The sequence below is a fragment of the Anticarsia gemmatalis genome, chromosome 15 (assembly GCF_050436995.1).
Source record: "Anticarsia gemmatalis isolate Benzon Research Colony breed Stoneville strain chromosome 15, ilAntGemm2 primary, whole genome shotgun sequence".
NCBI lineage: Eukaryota > Metazoa > Arthropoda > Insecta > Lepidoptera > Erebidae > Anticarsia > Anticarsia gemmatalis.
This window is the reverse complement of record NC_134759.1, coordinates 2,679,699-2,700,000: the sequence shown is the minus strand read 5'-3', so window position 1 is coordinate 2,700,000 and position 20,302 is coordinate 2,679,699. Positions and strand designations below refer to the sequence as shown.

The window sequence follows — 20,302 nt, the reverse complement described above, 5'->3', positions numbered from 1 at the left end:
ACTAGTGCCAAAACTTCAAGCAAAATTCCGTATATCAGCCTAGTCTTTCTTCCAACTACGTTGGAGTCGGCTTCCCAGTCTCACTGGATACCAGTATTTTACATGAAGTCACTGATTCCCGTGTCATATAATCAAATTCAAAGTTCATTAGTTTCAAGGAATCTTGCCGCCGTGGCTGAATATCGGCCAGAATTAATTAAGGTATCAACCTAATTACAAATGTTGTGCTCCTTACCTTTCTTTCAAAACTCCAACGGACACAGTGACAATAACGCTCTTGGCTGCGTACAGACTGCCATCTTTACACGTGACCTGAACCAGTGGGTTGTCTAAACCGCGCTGGTTAGACCCCCATCTGATGTTCTCAACCTCTTTGTTTAGAAGAATCTGTAGGGGAACCTCTTTGCTGGGGTCTGGGTATTTGTTCTGGAAGAAAAACACAAAAGTTATCATGCTTCGTGTGTATGAATTTTGTGATAGATTTATTTTGTGTGTTATTTTGAATTAATCGTCGTACATTTTTAATTTATTTTGGAGTTTCAAATATCGATTTGGTCGTATAGCTCTGCCTGTATTCCTTGTTAATAAAGAAGCAGCTGCTCTCATACCTACCTACTCGATTTTTTACGGGAATCGCAGTAAATGACAATTCAGTCTGTTTATCCTGATCTTTACGTAAGTACGTGGATTTTCATATGCCTTGGTTCTTTTTTCATATTTTGAACTAAACTGAACCGCCAACAGTACAGATGATCGTGTAGAAAATTAGTCACGAATTTAGTTGATTCAAAGTTACCCAGATTGACGATACGAAATATCTAGTAAATCTCTCTCAGAAACAAATGACAATGACGTCAATATTGACGCATTTGATAAGTTGACTGCGTGTCATGGTGGCGACCTTGTTCGGAATACAGATAAATTGTGTGTTACTTCATCTACTGCACGCTAAGCATTGTAAGTGATTTATGATGAAAGGATTATGCCTAAAGACCAATGTATGGACCTGTACATCATTAACTGTTATGCTAAAGATAGGAAATTCACGTGTCGTGGCCACCATACCCTTCCAAATGTAAGATTTGAAAGCTTATTTGTTGTTTCCAGTCTTGTTTTTTAGTTTGTAAAACAACTCTTCAAGATTAATTTTAGTTTGGTCCTTTATTAGCTTCCTACTAGCTCCTACACATTATCTATCCAGTGTTAAGATTGTTGGATGCATTGCGAAAAATACATGTATCGAATATTCCAAACTGTCCTCACCATTAAAACATCCAGAATAGTTTTGTATCCTCTCCCTTTCCAGTTAAGCATGAATTCTCCATCACTGTTCCAGAATTCGATCAATCCGCGCAAAGACTTGCCAGTTTTCTCGTCATCTTGCCCGCCTAAATGGCTGTTCCTTTCAAACCATTCGACAAAAGACCGGGAAAGTTTTGGATCTTTCTTTAGTGTGGCGTTTGTTTGTTCTCTGAAAGAAAAGTGTGGTTATATAAGGAGGTCTTCTGGTCTAAGTACCTACTCGTACTTATTAGGTTAGGATCTGAAAGTAAGGATGCAGGGAAAAGACATAGCGTCTTATAAAAAGCAGATTCTCGTAGTGTAAGTTAGCTAGCAAATAGATGACAAAAAAAAAATGCTAAATTCAACAGGTCTAAGTATATTGTGTGTTGCCTAAAAGAGAACACCATGAATAACCTGCTTTAACTTAAAAGCTCTTTTATCGGACCTTGTCGAGGTACCACATCTACCAATTTATTAGCTATTCTTCTTGTATAATAGGGAAGTATTAAGTGCGATAAAAGGGGCCAAGCCTTGAAAAGAAACAAACTAAGAGTCTAATTCCATACTTACGCGTTTCGAACACATTCTGAGATGGACTGTGTGCTGTATTTGTCTGCTTTAGCCACCTCATCATCTATCACTGCTAGAATAGTATCAGCCTTCTCTGCTGAAACCAGCTCTCCGTTGGACAGCACGTACCATTTGTTATCAGGCTCTGGTCTACCGAGCAGGTCGAGTGGGTTTGCTAGCTCGAATACTTTGTTATCTTTTTCTCCGTGACACCTAAAGACATGAAGAATAGCTAGTTCAGGTTTCCTCATTACTTTCGTCTTAATTAAAGAGACATGGAAGACATCACTTATGCAAATTGGGGTTCCAGAGTACATCTATCTACAAGTAAGTAGAGGTATATCTATCTATAGGTTTTAATATCTGACTATTCCATAGCTATACCCTAAAGTTATACTAAGCAATTTAAGGCTTAACATAACTTTAGGCATCAGGTAAGTAATGTATTGTCTGGAAAGAAAAAGCTGCACAAAATTCTCTAAACGAGTAACAACTATTGACGAATACATTCTTATACGATCGTCAATTCAAACCACAAAATGTCTTTAGAAACAGTATCTTACCAAGCAGCACCAATGTCAATGGCTCTATCTCCAAAAGCCACGGTACACACTCGTCCACCGATCCTGTCAGCTGCCTCCAGCCCCAGCACTTGGAGTCCAGCGTCGTGAAGCTTCCTCATCGCAGACACGCCCGCCGCGCCACATCCTATCACTATTACGTCCATTATACGCCTGTAAACAGTAGAAGACCTTTTGATGAAAATACTTTAAGATAAAGCGTAATGATTGTATAATAAGTACCTAAATAATTAGATCTAATTGAAACCTGCACAGCACTTATATTTGGTAACCTAATTTTGTGGAAGTGCTTTTGATAGTAGTTAAAAATTAAATAGGTATGTAGTTATTTCTCATTCAGTCACTACAACTCTCGGGAGCCGGTGGATGGCTATTAACTAACCTCTTTTGGACAAGGAGTCCGCGGATTGCTAGCCATTTTATGGAAAAAGAAAATATGTTGGAGCTCTTTTTTCATCCTTGAATTAATAATTTATAATTGATTGGCTCACTGTTGTCGGAGGTTCTTGATAGCTGGCAGATTTGATAACATGCATTTATACCTATGTCCCTTTTATAACATACAGCAGGTGGAACGTTATTACACGTTTTATAGATTGTAGTCCTTAATTGTCACTTATGTGTCTATTACATAGGTATTACTTACATTGTATAATATAGGTTAGATATACAAAACCGGACAATAACACCACGAGATTATTACTTTAGTCAAAACGCTGCAATAACGTCAAACCGCCTAGGCGGCACTGGGGGCCGGACTGACTTAGAAAAGTGGTTTGTGACTTCCGACAATCCCGAACAATAACTGGCCACAGTTAAAATCGATAACATTTTGTATGGAATAGATTTGGTTATATGTTACTTCAGACTTTTCTGAAGGATTACCTAATGGTAGAAAAAGTATTTTTGGTGGTTCAGGCGTATCTTTGCCCTGCGAAAGTCGTGGGTTCCATTTCTATACCATACCTAACCTAGTATCCTCTGAGCCTGGAAAGTTAGTTCCCATGGGATAACAATTATTATTTAGAATAGACTGGACTCAAGGCCTCAATACGGAGACCCTTGTCCAGCAGTAGGATAGTAATGGACTTAGGATGTCCGTGCCATCTTTATTTACTGAAGTTAAGAAATATGATGATTTATGATCGGTCAATATTATTTGTGTGTCTACAGTTAATGTATAAATATACGCCGTCGTATCTAATAATATTATGTAAAGTTGTTTACTTTCGCAATACATATAATGTCAAGGTTAAGAGATAGAGTTGTGTAGATGTTGTTTACGATCAAACGCAAGCGATTCGTCCGATTCATATCGTAGAATTGACCTTCCATTTTAAATTTAATTTAATATTATTTGCGCTGTCATAACGTAAGTAGGTGTAAATTATCGTGAAAAGCTGAGATTATTTTTTTTATTTTTGAATGCGCCTAAAATACCTAGGTTCATTGGAATATAAATATGTAGCAAATGTTCTGCTACAACATGTGTTGTACTGCAAGATTTTGTTAATTAAAATAAAGTTATAAAGAAGATTCATGCCATATTTACATTTTTTAATTATGTCGATGAAGGTAGAGTCGAGTAGAGATCGTTGTTCAGTCTTCTGTTTGTCGCCAAAATGTACCTAGCGTGAAGAGATATTTATATTTAGTTTATGTTTATTTTAAATTTTTCGATAGGTTAGCAATTATTCTTAAGCAAGCAAGTTGCTTCATGCATTTACCTATTGTACCTATATTTGATTTATTTGAGGTTTCAGTCAATGTAGCTGACCAAGCAAAATATTCATGCATGCTTATTCAAAACTTTAATTTAAAGAAGAAGGTTGCTTGATGGCCTGTTAGCAAAGACACTTAACAGTTTTAAAAAATATAATTATTTTCTGATAATTCTCTCTAAGCTGTCGATTTTTTTTTGTCATGAAAACGTGACGATAAGAGTCATTATATTTTGCAGTCATAATAAGGACTTATTTCTTATTCTCTCTTACAAATATTAAACTAATAATGTATGTTCGAAATAGTTGACAAAGCTCGTGCAAATAATATTACGACTCGCATGTGCCGGCCACGTGATTGTGCATAAACAGAATTTTAATATTATACTGCTGATCACCGGTCTTTTAGAGAAAAAGTTTTATAGCAGGTAAAGTACGTAAAGTAAAAATAGTAGACTTATTTAAGAGGCTGACTTCTATTGTCATAGTTCGAAAATTAAAAAAAGTAAACATTTTTAGTTTATCTACAAATACAATCGCCGCAATACATTATAAATCGTATTGCTATAACGAAAACTTTCGTCTAACTAAGCGTGAATAACAAGTAAGGAATTCACACAAAACCGTTAGAAACACATTTAAATCCAATAAAAAATACCCAATTAATAGATTCATAGAAGTCGAATACCGATATATTCGTAGTATGTTTATATTTATTATCTGTGGCACGATCTATGTTTTAGATCAAAATTTTCCTCAATGATGAATGAATAATGGTTCTAATTCTTTGACTTTAGAACGCCGAAAGCAAATTTTAATTATGAATGACAAGCTATGTTAAAATGGCGTATCAAAATCCCAAAAAATGGAAATACTACTTACGATTGTGAATAAAAATTAACAAAAACTCACACACATTCAAGAAATACACTCACTAACACAGTGTTTTACGAACTAAGATTCATCCTGTTTGTACATTGGTAATCGTGACAGAGATTACGTAATAATACAATCTTATAATTGTGATAACACGAACTTGTTTTATTCAATGTTTTATCTATAGTTTCTGTGCTGTTAATTTTTGTTGTTTGTTTTTGACATTCGCGAATGAACGTTCACGGCTCGCGAATCGGAATGTTTCGTTTTTGAACGTTAGCATTTTTGGGCGTTCGACATTTTTTCATGGTCAAGTGAGTGTCTGTATTCGGCGGTAATAAATTTTATAATGTTTACAAGGTGATTCGTGCAGGATTGTGACATGTGGAATTGTTGAGGATGGGCACTATACTTGAAAATATTATCTAGGTACTCATTTAAACAAAACTTTTATACTTCAATTAAAAAAAAAATTAAAACATACCAGCCAAATCTTAGTTGTTCTTTATTCGTCATTGGAATATATTAGCATGGATTTGGGTACTTTTGTGTTTAATCGTTTCCGTTATGATAATTTAATTAATTTTGTGTCAAAAATAACTTACAACGTGATCATTTATCTATTTAATTAGTTGTGCAATGTACGTAATACAGGTGTGCTAGGTACTCAGAAAGGCACATAATATGCCTATAGTAAGATGTAGATTTGAAAAAACTAACCAAGGCGGAGTACAGTGCCTTTAATGGCTTAGAATAAACTGGATAGACAGCCTAAGAAAAAACTTAGATGTAGAGTTAAAGGCTCCTGTTTGTTGTTCGTCCGGTAACGACTATAAGTAACTTGAGGCTTGTGTTTTCTGGAAAGCTAGACAAGAGAAGACTGATATACTTACTATCTTTTTCTAGTTACCTTGCCTTTGAATAAAATACAAGCTTATTTCCTTTCTTTGGATAAAACTAGCGGCAGAATAAATAAAACTCAAACTCGATATTGAAGGTTTAAGTAGGGACAGCTCAACGATTAAGTTATTAGGACTTCCGATCGCAAGATTGCGTGTTCAATCTCACCGATTACTCTACTGACGTGAAGCCAATCCTAACGGAAGCCTGGTGGGGAAAAGGGGTGAATTAAATTCCTTGTTAACTTAGCAATAGCCTCTGTAAATAAATAAAATTTAAACCATATACTGTCCTACTGCTGGGCAAGGATCTCCTGCCAGAATGACGAATAGGAACTTAGTATACCTACTTTCAAGAACTTTGCTAAAGAACTCTTAGACACGCAAGGTTTCAGCATGACGTTTTCCTTCGCAGTCAAAGTAGGTTTCTTAATGTTTTATGCTTTTTAAATGGAACCCAGAAGTTTATAAACAATTTGAACACTTTATATCTCTAGACGAATTCTGTCACGTATCTGCGACACTACCTCTGTGGACATATAGCCAGTCGACTTAGCACAGAGCATGGATGTTTCATTTAGATTAAAGACGATAATTCTGTTCATTTCTAAAAAAGTAGCTGTATCAGACAAGCCACCGTGAGCTGCATAAACGGGTCACTGATAATTTAAATCTAGGTATTTCTATTTCTTCGCCAGCAAGGCTTTCTAAAAGTTATTGAACTATAATCACGTTATTACCTAGTAATAATTTAGCTGGACGTTAGTAGCAATCAAGTGATAATCTCGTATAATGCAGGGTTGATAGTACGTATACAACAGTAGTCTTGTACGCCGTAGAACAGGATCAGCGGCATTCTTACACCTAGACCATCCCTATGTGACACGCACGCAAGACGCGTACTCTTTGCTAGAGATACCGTCTATCTGCATGAAACAGGACAACTTAGACTACGAAACAAATCTTGATTTGCTAGCTATTAAAAATGTGAAGCTTTGATAAAATTGCTTTAAATTCATCGATCATTTATGATAGTATTATAAGGTTAATAAGGTTTCAACAGGAACACGCCTTGAACGAACTTGAATTTGATTCAAGATTAAAGTTCAATGTATTCTTGATTTCCTTTTCGTCAACTTTTCCAACGGCGCGGGAAAACATAGTGATGAAACAATGCATGCCAAAAGTTCTTTAACACATTTGTTGAGGGCATGCAAAATCCGCAATATGCACTATGTAGACTCAAGGCCTAACCCGGGAGGTAACCCTTGCTCAGCAGTGGGACAGCCATCGGATAAAAAAACCTTTATAAATAGAAGCGAGATTTTCCAAACTTTGTTTATTTATTAATTGAAAGCTTGTAAAATACTATAATTTTAATAATATTTGTATTATACGCAATTATCCCGGAATATCTCCTTGTCTTTGGCATCATGGCGACATCACAAAAGATGCAAGTTTTTGCGTTGACGCGCGGCCGTCGCCCCTCATCATCTTATGTAACAAACGTCGAGTACTCGAGTTATAAACACACTATTATAATGTTTCCCGGGATTATTCAATATTCACTTTTATGCAATACGTTCTTCGTAACTAGCTAGATTAACTGCTAGCGACTTTGTCTGAGTGGAAAGATTCTGCGTATTAAAAACGAAGACAGTTTATAAGTAAGTATTAATCTAAGTTATATATAGGTAAGCTGTCAACATTTTAATAAAGACAAGTAATTGGGTAATTAGCAGTCAAGTATTCTTTTTGCAATTAACGTGTTACTTTGTTAGCCAAGAAATTCTTTATGTCTATTGCAATGTCCGTACTCTACTTTATCAAATTTACAAAACCATATACCAATTTCTGGACTCTGAAAGATAATTAAAATAGAAAAAATCTTTGCTAGTGTCATGCCTGACTTAACTGCTTGTTCAATCTTTGACTTTAACTGGCGTTTAACAGTACTTAGTAATCGAGCACTAAGGAAGCAGAATTAACAATTAAGAGATGCTGATTAAATGTCTAAAAATAAACTGTTTGCACTTAAAGTTCTTAGAAAGAAGTTGTGTCATTTACATTTGCATAGAAAAGAGACCTGGGTGCATTGACCTGTTAAACACCAGAATTAATCCAGTTTTACATAGAGCAAATAAATATAGCCGTTGTAATATTTTTGAAGAGTGTTTTTTCTTTCCAAAACAGTAATATCTGGTTAAATCTAGGCGAACATGCATGCAACGGATAGAAAATACGACCGGCCCAGTAGCGCGATTCTCTATAGTCGACATTGCCGAGTATCGACAGAATGACATTTAAATTGTTCTGCCGAAATAAGTAGTCCCTACAGCGACCACTAGAGGTGCAGATCTAATTTTCATACAAAATTTATCGATTGCAGGCCGGTCTTCAATAGTGATAGAGAATTGCTACTAAAACAACTATTTGTGGAATATTTAAGGAAACAAATTCCGTATACTGCCGTCGTAAATCTAAACACAGTAACTTCAAAATATGCGTTTTGAGAAAAACGCGGTTGAAGTTTAATGGTTAATTTTTGCTCTCATGAAGATACTAATTATTGTATATTATTTCATGCAACTTTTAATGTTAGCATATAGTTAAATCTTTGATTCTGTATATATATATCTAGTATATTATTATTGTATAAATAATAAAATTAAATAATGTGTTTTAAGCTAGGGTAATAATATAATATTTTTTTCTTTTTTAAGTTACAACACGGTAACTCAACGGTTACTGTGTTGTAACCAAGTTTTACCTATTACTGTGTTGTAACTTTGTAAAGATATTAACATTAGGGGAATTACGACACAGTAAGTATGTACATACTGTGTTATAACTATGTTTCTTAGAAATACGTATAAAATCAGTAATACAGTAAATGAGATACTGTGATTTATTCAAGTATTTGTTGTTTATCTTTGAACAATATTTTATACGCAATCACAGTAACTGAAGAAGCCGTGTTATAATCAAGCAAAAAAAACAAAATGTAAACCTATTCACGTTAAAAAAACACAGTTAGTAGCAGTGTTGGGTCAATCAACTAATTTTTTCAATCAATTGATTAGTCATGACTAATTTAGTCATGAATTATTTAGTCATGATTGAATTAATCATGAGTAAAAATAATAATCATAATCATGATTAAATAAATTAGTCATCAATCATTTAATGATTAAATGACTGATGACTAATTTATTGTATTTTTGTATGATGATTAAACTAAAAAAAATAATTCAGGTGACATAATTTTAGTTTAATTGAACACATCTATAAAACTATAACTGATCACCACATTAAGTTGACTGAAAGAAGATAATTCCATTATTTATAAAATTTGATTTTCAAAACGCGTAGTTTTAAAAAGCAATTTAAATTATTTTAAACTAAATTAGCCCGAACTTATTTTTGCAAATGTGTACCTGTGTAAATTAAAAAAAAAATTAACTGATTCTGTTGTAAAACTAGCTTTAATTAAAAACCTGTGATTAACAAATCAACAGTCATGGAACGTAGACTTGAAAAGCTTAGTTTTATTTCACTATTATTTTTAGTCATTAAAATTTTAGTCATGATTGAATAACTAACACTAACACTAATTAATCATCAATCACGACTCATGATTGAATTTTTTTAGTCATTATTCATTAGTCATGACTAAATAATTTAATCTTAATCATCAATCATCAATCAAACTAAATTTTGCCCAACACTGGTTAGTAGTGAGATACTGTTATTTAATTTAAAATAACACAGATACTGTATTTTTTATTAAAAATATTTTTTTTTTTGTAAAAATACTGTGTTTTTATTTAATGTATTTCGGTAACTATCCATCGTACAAACAAACCGAAAACTTTCTCAAATAGCCCGCGGTCTCCTGATTCCAAAGAACTAAACAAACTATAAACACAGTAACTTAAGTTACTGTGTTTAGATTTACGACGGCAGTATAGAAATTGAAGCTGACCATGTGTTGCAACAGTAGAGGCGAGGCGAGACCTCCACTTACTTACAACACATGCCATTTTTACGAACTGCTAGTTTATTGCAAAAATATTTAACAAGAACGAAAAACCTCGTATTCTAGAGAAATTCGAACTGATCTAATGACAATAGATTGTATAAAACAAGATGACGACGATGCAGTATTTATGAATGAAATAGCTAAAATAATTGCGTTCAACTCACAAAACATGATTACGTAATTCGTGTAATATGACTATACGTAAGAACAATAAGAAGGTAATTACTATTCTTATAAATGGTTTAGAAATACTGCTGAAATTCTGTAATTTACAATGAGATTTTCTACATTACTAGCTTATGTTCACGGCTCCATTTTGTATCCGATAGTAGAATTTTTACTTTGGTAAAATTCAGCATAATATGTTATTTTTTAGTTATCGCATTTGTGTTTGTTTTTTGCTTTCATAGTGTGCAGACGCTACCATTAAAATAAATGGTTAATTGAAAGCCTAATAGGATAAACTAGGCGCACAAAGCTTTACCTAAAGCAGTTCATTCTACCAGAAACTTAAACATATGTACATAAAGCTTTTTGAGTATATTTCTGGTACTAAGAAATAAATACTAAGTAAGATATATTATAATATCCAATCTATACTACTATTATAAAGCTAAAGAGTTTGTTTGTTTGTTTGTTTCAACGCGCTTATCTCAGGAACTACTGGTCCGATTTGAAAAATTCTTTCAGTGTTAGATAGTTCATTTATCGAGGAAGGCTATATATCATCACACTACGACCAATAGGAGCAGAATACCAGTGAAAAATGTTACAAAAACGGGGAAAAATTTCACCCATTCTCTCTTATGTGACGCAAGCGAAGTTGCGCGGGTCAGCTGGTATATTATAATATCCAATATGAAATATTCAGCATTCATAAGGTTTTACTACAAAGTCCTATTCCAAGAGAGTCTTGGTAACCGTATACACAATCCTGTGGTCACGCCACGGGCACTGGGCACTACTGGGCAGGTAAACACTGGCTAATACCGTTGTCCTCCATTGTGACTTGCGGTTTAAACGTTATGCTTTCTGCTATTTCTATTTCTACTGTTTTACGAGGTTTTATTTATTTCAAGCTAGGTTTTCCCAGTGAATCCATTGGCCTGGTATTTTTATAGATTTTTAATATCATTAATGTCTCTATGTTATAAATTGGTCCAGCAGTTTAGTCATGAAAGCTTTACAGATTAGCAGGCTTACTCTCGACAGTATCGAGTCGAAAATCACATTCGATTGGTACGGACAAATGTCATATCGTAGTTTTGAGTTTCAAACTAGCGCGTGATCAAACTCTGGTTTAAAATGAAGATAATCTACATCAAACAATCCTATTAGTTTCACTTTAAGGAGACCGTTGTTTCTCGGAACACGCTGATTTTTAATGCCAAGAGCCCTAGCTTTTTTATAAAACAGAAAAGGGTGATGTCATCTATCACTAAACAAGTGGCAAAACAGACTTCAGGCATTCAACAGCACTTACCAACACGTTAAAGTTACTAACCATTTATCTCTAATTAACTCTGTCTTAGAATCAATCTTAATTCCGTAACTTAATTACGACGCTTTCTTCTCGTCATTATCCTTAGAAATTGCATTTCAAATTCTGATTATCTCCCCGGCGGCCGCTTTGACACTTAATTCCATCACATCAGTTCTAACGACAAAGAAACTAGTTTGTTCACCCGTCGAACACTGGCGTTTTTACGCAACTCGATGCACATGTACACCTGCAGGACAGGTGTGCACGTGCCAGGGTGGCCTAACGTACACCTTGGGCGATTCTTTTTGTATAATTCCGTTTAAGAGTTGATGATGTGGAAGAATAGCACGTGTGGAAACTTCTTGTGAACATATGGTTCCTTTCCGATGTTTTGCTTTTGTTTGAAAATACAACCTTTGCATTGAAAAGGATTCTTTCGAAGTGGTTCGATAGCTGCTATTAAGATACTAACATAAATGTCCACAGTTCCATACAATATGCGTAGTAGATAGAAGCTGTAGGTACACAATGCATTTTAAAATGCAATGCAAAAAATTACAATAATGTAATCGTTATAACCGCATAACTAAACAAGACTACTAAACTAAACCTTAAATAACTGTCTTTAAACTAATGAAAATTAATTATTTAAAATATTAGATCTGTTAAAGGATTAACTAACATTCCATTTTTACTTTCGCGTTGCATATACATCCAATATTATACGGGAATTCATGTGGACATGCATTTTATGTTTGCTTAACGTTTAAACACAGGTTGTATCGCCGGTGGTCACATTACATTTAATAAACAGTTGAAGCACATACACTACCTTTACTAAACCACTAATTATTGCAAGCATCTTGCTTATTTGAAAATTGTTCATAGTCCCACTTCGGAACAATGGCCAATAGTTTCCTATTATCATAATATTAAGTTTCTTAAACGCTACTAAGTTATCAGCTGTTCTTCCTGTTGAAGCCTATCTATACTAATATTATAAAACAGAAGAGTTTGTTTGTTTGTTTGTTTGAACGTGCTAATCTCAGGAACTACTGGTCCGATTTGAAAAATTATTTCAGTGTTAGATAGCCCATTTATCGAGGAAGGCTATAGGCTATATCATCACGCTACGACCAATAGGAGCAGAGTAGCAGTAAAGAATGTTACAAAAACGGGGTGAATTTTGACCCTCTCTCTTATGTAACGTAAGCGAAGTTGTGCGGGTCAGCTAGTGTTTTTATAACAGTTGAAAACTCAGACATGTTAATTGTCAATTGTTAGTTCGTTATAATTGGTACATCTGAGTTTAATCAAATGTCACAGTTCTATTCTAGTTTCTAAAGGTTATACCGATGTTATTGTGCATAATTATTTAGAAGGGCACGACTTCTATACAATTATGTACTTCGATGGACTATATACATTAATGCCTTGCCAGTGGGGGGTTACGTATTAGTTGATTGTAGCGAGTTATTATATTTTGCAAAGAAGTTCAAAGGACTAATGATGTTAAGGAGCCAATAGTATTACGCATTAGCTTAGTTAAGTTTTGTGTTTGTTATTTCAATGTATAAAAAATGCTTGTATATAAGTATGCCGTGACTGCAGAATAAACAAAACGTCAAAATTACACTATTACTGAAGTTATAGTTAAATGAACTGAAATTTTGATAAGTATCATTAACGTGAATCTATAATAGTTAGAACTCTTTATGACTGGGATAAATATTAGATAGTCTATGTAATCAAATCTGAATTAAATGGGATACACGAATTCTAACCTTTCCACTGCTGTTTATTTTGATAATGTTTTAAATAAATGGGATTTGAAACCTATCTATTTTAGCTGGATTTAGTTTTTTACATCAATCTCAAAATTCTCAAATATTTAAAGTTCCTAATTTGTTATCATTGTCACACGGCCGCCCACGGCTCGTGAGTTATTTCGCTAAAAGCCTCCATTTTGTTCAGAGGTCATTGACACCGCATTCATGGTGTTATCATAAAATCCTCCATTACCGGCTGATTTCCTGTCCACAACGACGCACCTTGGATGTTACGAATAAATATAAGATTATTTATGTGAGAATGAAAAATAAATAATAATAAATATCTTCTTAAATATTAAGAGCGATTATCGTTCATAGGTTGGCAAGCGATCAGTGAGGTAAGTAACACTTCGCGCGGTACGACTCGAGATGGGTAGATTCTTAGCAGGCTTACTTTTTGTTTGGACTTTGACTACTGAAATTGAGGAGTCGATTGGTGTCAAAGACTTTTAAGGTCATATTTTACAGAAATGTATACTTATTTTAGTCTAGTTAATACTTGTAGAGCTGACTCTATCATATTTTTTGAACACTTAACTTTATAATACGTCCACCATCACACATTCTTTCAATAAATCTTAAAGTTTTCAGTTTTGAATTCGATTAATTAATTTTGCTCGTCCCGCTTAATAGACCGGGTATATCCGAATGAGGTATACTCCTTACGGCCAGTATCTTCATCAAAAGTGACAGCCAAAGTAAAAATGTCAGTCAAATTTGTTTCTTCACGAATTTACTGATTAGTCCATTGAAATGTTACATGAGATTTACATTTATTAGAGGACGCAATTTTATTTTCGGAACATGTAGGGGGGGTCAATAGAAGCTTAACTTTAAGTTTGTGGGGTCGCCACCCTTGTCCCCCGGCCGCCATCTTGGAAAAGGGGGTGGAAACACTTTTTTCGCTATATCTCGGAAACTATGCGTCTTACAATAAAATTGCTAAAGCATAATTTGTAGCAAATTATTTTGTCTACAAATATGTTTTATATATTTTTGCCCTAAATTAGCAATTAAAGAAGTTATAAGCAAAAAAGTGCAATTTTTTTTATAATTATTTTCTTTATTGCTCTATAACTTTTTTTAGCGACAGCCGCGCGGATGGATCTCTGAGGTTAAGCTACGCTTGCCGAAGTTGTTTTGTGGATGGGTGACCATCTTACACATATCGATTTCTTCCCTGTTTCGGAAGGCACGTTAAATTGTGGGTCCCGGCTTGCATTTTCGAAGATATGTGACAGTCGTTAACAGTACTCAGAAGCTTGAAAGTCTGACAACCAGTCTTACCCAGGGGTATCGTTTTATATCCCAGGTAAATGGGTTGTGGAGGTCAGATAGGCAGTGGCTCCATGTAAAACACTGGTATTCAGCTGCATCTGGTGAGACTGGAAGCCGTCTCCAACATAGTTTGGAAAAAAGGCTAAGCTGATAAGAATAAATTTAAAAAAATAACTCAGACCAATCTTGTAGAGTATTTTCGAGGAAAATTTGGTCCAATATTTTTTTTTAATTTCAATAATTAGAAACTCAGTAACAGCGCTCCGAAATAGACCGGATTCGGAAATATTTTTTTTGTAAAAAAAAATTCACTATTTTGCTTATAACTTTTTTAATTAATAATTTAGGACAAAAAGTTATGAGACATATTTGTAGGCAAAATAATTTGCTACAAATTATGCTTTTGCAATTTTATTGTAAGACACATAGTTTCCGAGATACAGCGAAAAAGTGTTTCTACCCCCTTTTCCAAGATGGCGGCCGGGGGACAAGTGTGGCGACCCCACAAACTTCAAGTTAAGCTTCTATTGACCCCCCCTACATGTTCCAAAAATAAAATTGCGTCCTCTAAGAAATGCAATATTCGGCCCTCAAATTGTAACATTTCAATGGACTAGATAGTTTTATGAAGAAACACATTTGCTTTTACTCCACAAATTGTCAAGTATAGGTCAAAGCGGTTACCTTAGTTATAAAGAAACTGGCCGCAAATCACTAATTTCGAAAAAAGCTACCTTAAAAAAGTTTATCACGAGAAATCTAAATAAGAACAACGAAAATAAACTCCGGTATGTACAAAATACTGAACACGGAATGTAATGTTGTTACATTGTTGTGGGTCTCGATGCAAATACCTTTATAACTGCACCTGATGTGCCGAATATGCAGGTAGACGTTTTTTGTGACCCACTTAATGATTTGTGCTTCAATAATACGGAGAATTATAAACACTCCTGTATCACAAGATGTATGGATGTGAATGAAGCAAGGGAAGTTTGGAAAGATCGTAGTACACTTACTACGATATTTTCAAACTTCTCTCGCGTTCTTTGGTCTCTGCCTACCTTTATACTAAAAGGGCGTGAGATTTGAAAAAGATTCAATTTTCTCTAGAAGTTTTTAGTCTTTTCTAAGCCGTATGTGAAAATTTCACATTTGCTTTACGCGAAAAATCTGAATGGTATACGCGATTATTTCAATGTTGATTCTTTGGATTCTTAAAACCACATTTCTTTAATGTTTTTAATATATGTTTTATGTTAACTGAACGCTGTAACTACTGAACTTGAATTTAACGCTATTGAATAGATAAACTACCGCTAAATGTACTCAGAAACCGGGGGTTAGAAAAGGATAAGAAAAACGTATACTCTTAAGAACGATTATCTATCGCCTTCGTGTCGTGTCGTATTTAACGAAATGCTTGTTTAAAGCTAAGAACTGATAAATTTTTCAAAAAATAAATCTATTACCTAACAAACGAAAACATTACGAAATCATCTCGCTGTTTCTATTACGTCTTGACATATCAAATATATTTGTTTTGTTTTCTCTAGTTCTATATAAAGTGTAAATTTACCTTATTTTTAATGTAGTAAATAATACATAGATATCGAACATAAATAAACACACGAAAAAAACTACATCATACGGTTATGTATATAACTTGTAACTTCTACATTCCGTCTAGTTGGTGCGCGACAGAAGGTCTGAAGATGAACGCGACTGATAACTGTACACTTGATGCCTAAGCTAGGTCCTGCAGCTTTTTGTGAACACTAATGCCTTCCCAGTAGTGGCAAGGGCTGTATGCCAAGATGGATTATCGCTACGAGTTTTGTTGTTGTTGGAAAACGTTTGATGTTTGCGGTAATATTCTAGTAAATGTTTGGATACATAGTAGAGTTACTTGAGATATGTATTGTAGTATAAGAAGTTTTTAATACATTTGTAGATGTTATGACGGTAAATAAGGGTGTTCATTTGATGTGTGAAGAGATACAAATTACAGTTAGTAAGTTCTCAATGAAGTATGGAAGGTAGAGTCTTTCTGAGTAACGTAAATTGTGCGTATGAATTACGGAATTTACGATACAGGTATACTAAAATAACTTCTGCGAATATTTGTTTACCAATTCTATTGCGGTGACGTTATCCTCAAATACTCTTCACAAACAAATGTAAACATGATGTTTTCTAAACACGGTTTGTATATTCAGCAATTGTCTTACGAGTGCCATTATTCTATTGTGAGGGTGCATTAGTTAGGCGGTGCATCGGGTGGTAGGCGCAGTCAGCCCTGCACCGGTTTGATTGACATACATACGCGCTCGCGCAGGTACGCCCGAGCGAGCCGTGCGCTCAGTCGCCCCGCGAACGTCGCCCGAGCGGCCGCCTCGCTACCAAACGTGCCACGAAACCGGCCCGAATGCCGAACCAGTCGGCGGGATGGCGAGTCTCGGCGTGCTAGCAGCGCCATGTTGAAACATGCGCAGCGGCCGCCGGCGGCGAACGATGCCGACCAACGCTACCAGAACATGCCGCGGCGGCCGCACCACCACCTGCCCCTCAACGTGTCCACCCTCGACTCGTCCAAGCACTCGGTCGGCGGCACCTCGGCCAGCGTCAGCCCCGGCGCGCAGCCGCCGCCCGCCGCGCCCGTGTCCGTGCTCGCGCCCATACCGGTCGCCTCGCCGCCAAAACTCGCCAATGGAAATGCCACAGGGGTGCAGTCTCCTCGAGCGCCTCCAGTCAGGAGCAGGAGCTCGAGGGCGGCCACGGAGGAGGCTCTGACGTCCCTCGCGCTGCTGTGCCTCGTCAGCCTGCTGCTGGCGCTGCTCGCGCTGCTGTTTCTGCTGAAGATCTCGGCGCCCGCCACCAGTGCCCCCGAGGAGTTTGCAGTGGTGTACGAAGTGACATTAGCGTTGTGTGCGTTGACGCTCTCATTGAATCTTTGCTGTCTGCTTGTGTGTGCTATACAGTTCCTCTTCGCTGTTAAGTTGGTGCACTCGCCCTCCGCCCCGAACGGACGGTAAGTGTTCAACTCACAATACTATCTCCGATAGGCATCCGAAGATTACCAACACAAATATTATAATCTGTTAGGTTATTACTTGCGGCATGCGTCGGTGCTCGGCTCCGAACGGTCTTATCTCAATTCAGGTTATCTCTTACACAACGGCATAACTGTAAGAAAACTTGAAGTTTCCGACTCGACTATCGGGTTTTTAAGTATTTTTCGTTTAATTAATGCTATAACTGTTGATGTCAGTTGTCTATGGTTTATGGTGGAATTTGGTGTGTCGGTATCACGAAGTTTATCAGGATGTTATTGAGCAGGTGTTAACGGTCTCCGGTGGCGGTTATTTGTGAATGGTTGTGTAAAAAACGCCCTAGGTTCAACGGTTGATACACCTCGCACGCGCTCACTGCTTCATTATTGGTTTTTTATCTGAATTGGAATGAATATTGTCTTCAGTTGCGTGAGAATTCGATCCGTTATGGTGTCTATGAGTTCCGTAGTACAGTTGTTTTAATTTGCTGCGATTGTTAGCTACTGTTATTGGTATTTTAACTGTTGCTGGAATATTTCACTCATCTAAGATATTTATTGTTATTGCTCAGTTTAATTGCAAACGGATCTTAATTGTTGAATCGATGTTTTAGCGAAACACCGACTTGGTGTTCACATGATTCAAACTTAATGTTAGCTCTGAGTTATTATATGAATAAAATTGGCTTATAATTAAGTTAAATTATGAGTATTTCATGCGTATGCATAAGTAATAAGTTTAAACGTAGAGTTATTACTAGATTTGCATTTTATATTTATTGAAAAGGAACGAAACGACGTCGTAATCTTAGTCAAAAGTCACGATTCAGGTTCTTCGGGGTCCTATGGGGAAATAGAAGTGTTCAGCCCTGAAAAGTATGTTACTTGAACAATTAACATACTATGCGCTGAAACTCCTAAAATGCTGTGATACTGACTGACGAAGTATGTAGTTGACTCAATCTGTACATTCCATGTTTTTCGATTTCACAGTTGGATAGGTATTACATATACCTACAGTATATATCTAAGGTAATAAGATAAACCCATTTAAGTACTATTCAGTAAGGTGATAAATCTTTTCAGGGCGTACTCTTAACATAGACTATTTAAAATATGGCGGCATGAAATAGGTAAAATGTATTCCTAAATATAATAAATAGCTGACCCGCACATCTTTGCTTGGGTCACATAGGTGAGAATGGGTCATAATTTTCCCCGTTTTTGTAAAAAAAAAATACCGTTACTCTGCTCCTATTGGTTGTAGTGTGATAATATAGCCTATAGCCTTCCTCGATAAATGGGCTATCTAACACTGAAAGAATTTTACAAATCGGACTCGTAGTTCCTGAGATTTGCGCGTTCAAACAAACAAACAAACAAACTCTTCAGCTTTATAATATTAGTATAGATTAAACTACAATTTAAACCCATAAACATATAAAAGCTTACACATACAAACTCATACATCTCATACAACCGGTATTATTTTCCGCGTTGCTTATTTATACCCGGCCGCATAGTTGCGAGAGCACTAGAACGCAGGGAACGTCGACATACTCGTGAAAAATTAACTGAACAGTTAACTTTAAGAACTTTTAAACCATTGTTTTTAATTACTGTTAGATATCTGCCAGCTAGCTTAACTGATAGAATTTTGGCGGTTGGGTTAAAGTAGTAGTTAGGTTATCTGACAATTGAATGCAAACAGTTGTGACGAAATAGTAACAAAAGTTAAATGGCCAGATAATTTCAGTGAATCTTTCTATTTTTGGTTTAAATGTTCCTGATAACATACATTTTAAGATTGCTCAACTCCCTTGCCGAGTAGTACGTAGTAGTAGTAGTAGTACGAGTATGTACCTATATCATAAAATATTAGTTGAGGAAGGGTTCGCTGATTTCATGTGATTTTAGTAGGTACGAAACGACGATGATCATAGATCATTATTTAGTGCAATTAGCTTGTCTCTTCTTGCGGAAATTATGTTAATATATAGAAACCACTTTCCAAAATAACAATGAGCAATTTAATGCAAGTTATAATAAGTAATTTAAGAATGTTGTTACAGTTTTGGTTCACATAATAGCCTCAAACGCAATTTTTTCGCAGCCAACATAACACGAGTAAAATAAGGCCAAAACAAAACATTTTTAAAGACAACTTTGCACTACGAATTTTGTAAGATTCACATCGTACTTTTTAGACGTAAGTACATTATAAGCTCTGGCAAACGACTCTATTTATTTATTTTAAACTTCATATACATGTATGGTATATATAGGCGGACTTAATGCATTTTATTTACATGGAGAGATTTCTAGCGAAATGCCCTGTCATATCTCATGATGAAATTTGGACATTCAAATTATCTATCGGTACCTATGTGCCAAATTCCATCAAAATCTATTTGCGAGAATGAGTAACAAACATCCACGCATCAATCTCTACAATTTCAAGTCAATTTACTTTATTCTTACATACATAACGACATTATAATACTATAATAAAACTCTAAAACTAACTTTACAGCTATAGTGGTACAAAAAACTAGTATTTACCGAGTACACAGTAAAGGTTACACCGGCGACCTTACCAACCGGTTGTGAATTAGAATCTAATGATTCGCCCATGGCTTGTTTATTGTTTTATTTTAAACACCTTGATGCCTTTGAATAAATGG

General features: G+C 35.5%; 2 protein-coding genes across 6 annotated transcripts in view; one reads left to right on the top strand and one right to left on the bottom strand.

Moving 5' to 3' along the window:
• LOC142979045 (spermine oxidase-like) overlaps positions 1-20,302 on the bottom strand; it is a 53,084-nt gene that overhangs the window by 3,386 nt on the left and 29,396 nt on the right. For 2 of the 5 annotated variants that reach the window (XM_076123806.1, XM_076123803.1), the window contains 4 exons: positions 2,418-2,588; positions 1,855-2,067; positions 1,264-1,471; positions 236-426 (listed from right to left, as the gene is read on the bottom strand). In XM_076123806.1, the coding sequence (XP_075979921.1) occupies positions 236-426; positions 1,264-1,471; positions 1,855-2,067; positions 2,418-2,581 (776 nt within the window). In that variant the 5' untranslated portion in view covers positions 2,582-2,588. Of the gene's footprint in view, positions 1-235; positions 427-1,263; positions 1,472-1,854; positions 2,068-2,417; positions 2,589-3,987; positions 4,064-5,038; positions 5,275-20,302 lie in introns of those variants that run through there. The other 3 variants (XM_076123801.1, XM_076123802.1, XM_076123804.1) reach the window with 3 other exon arrangements.
• The window catches only part of LOC142979046 (uncharacterized), a 47,708-nt gene continuing 44,311 nt past the window's right edge, over positions 16,906-20,302 (top strand). Inside the window, exon 1 of the mRNA XM_076123807.1 lies at positions 16,906-17,597. Coding sequence (XP_075979922.1) covers positions 17,044-17,597 — 554 coding nt within the window. The 5' untranslated portion in view covers positions 16,906-17,043. The remainder of the gene's footprint in view (positions 17,598-20,302) is intronic.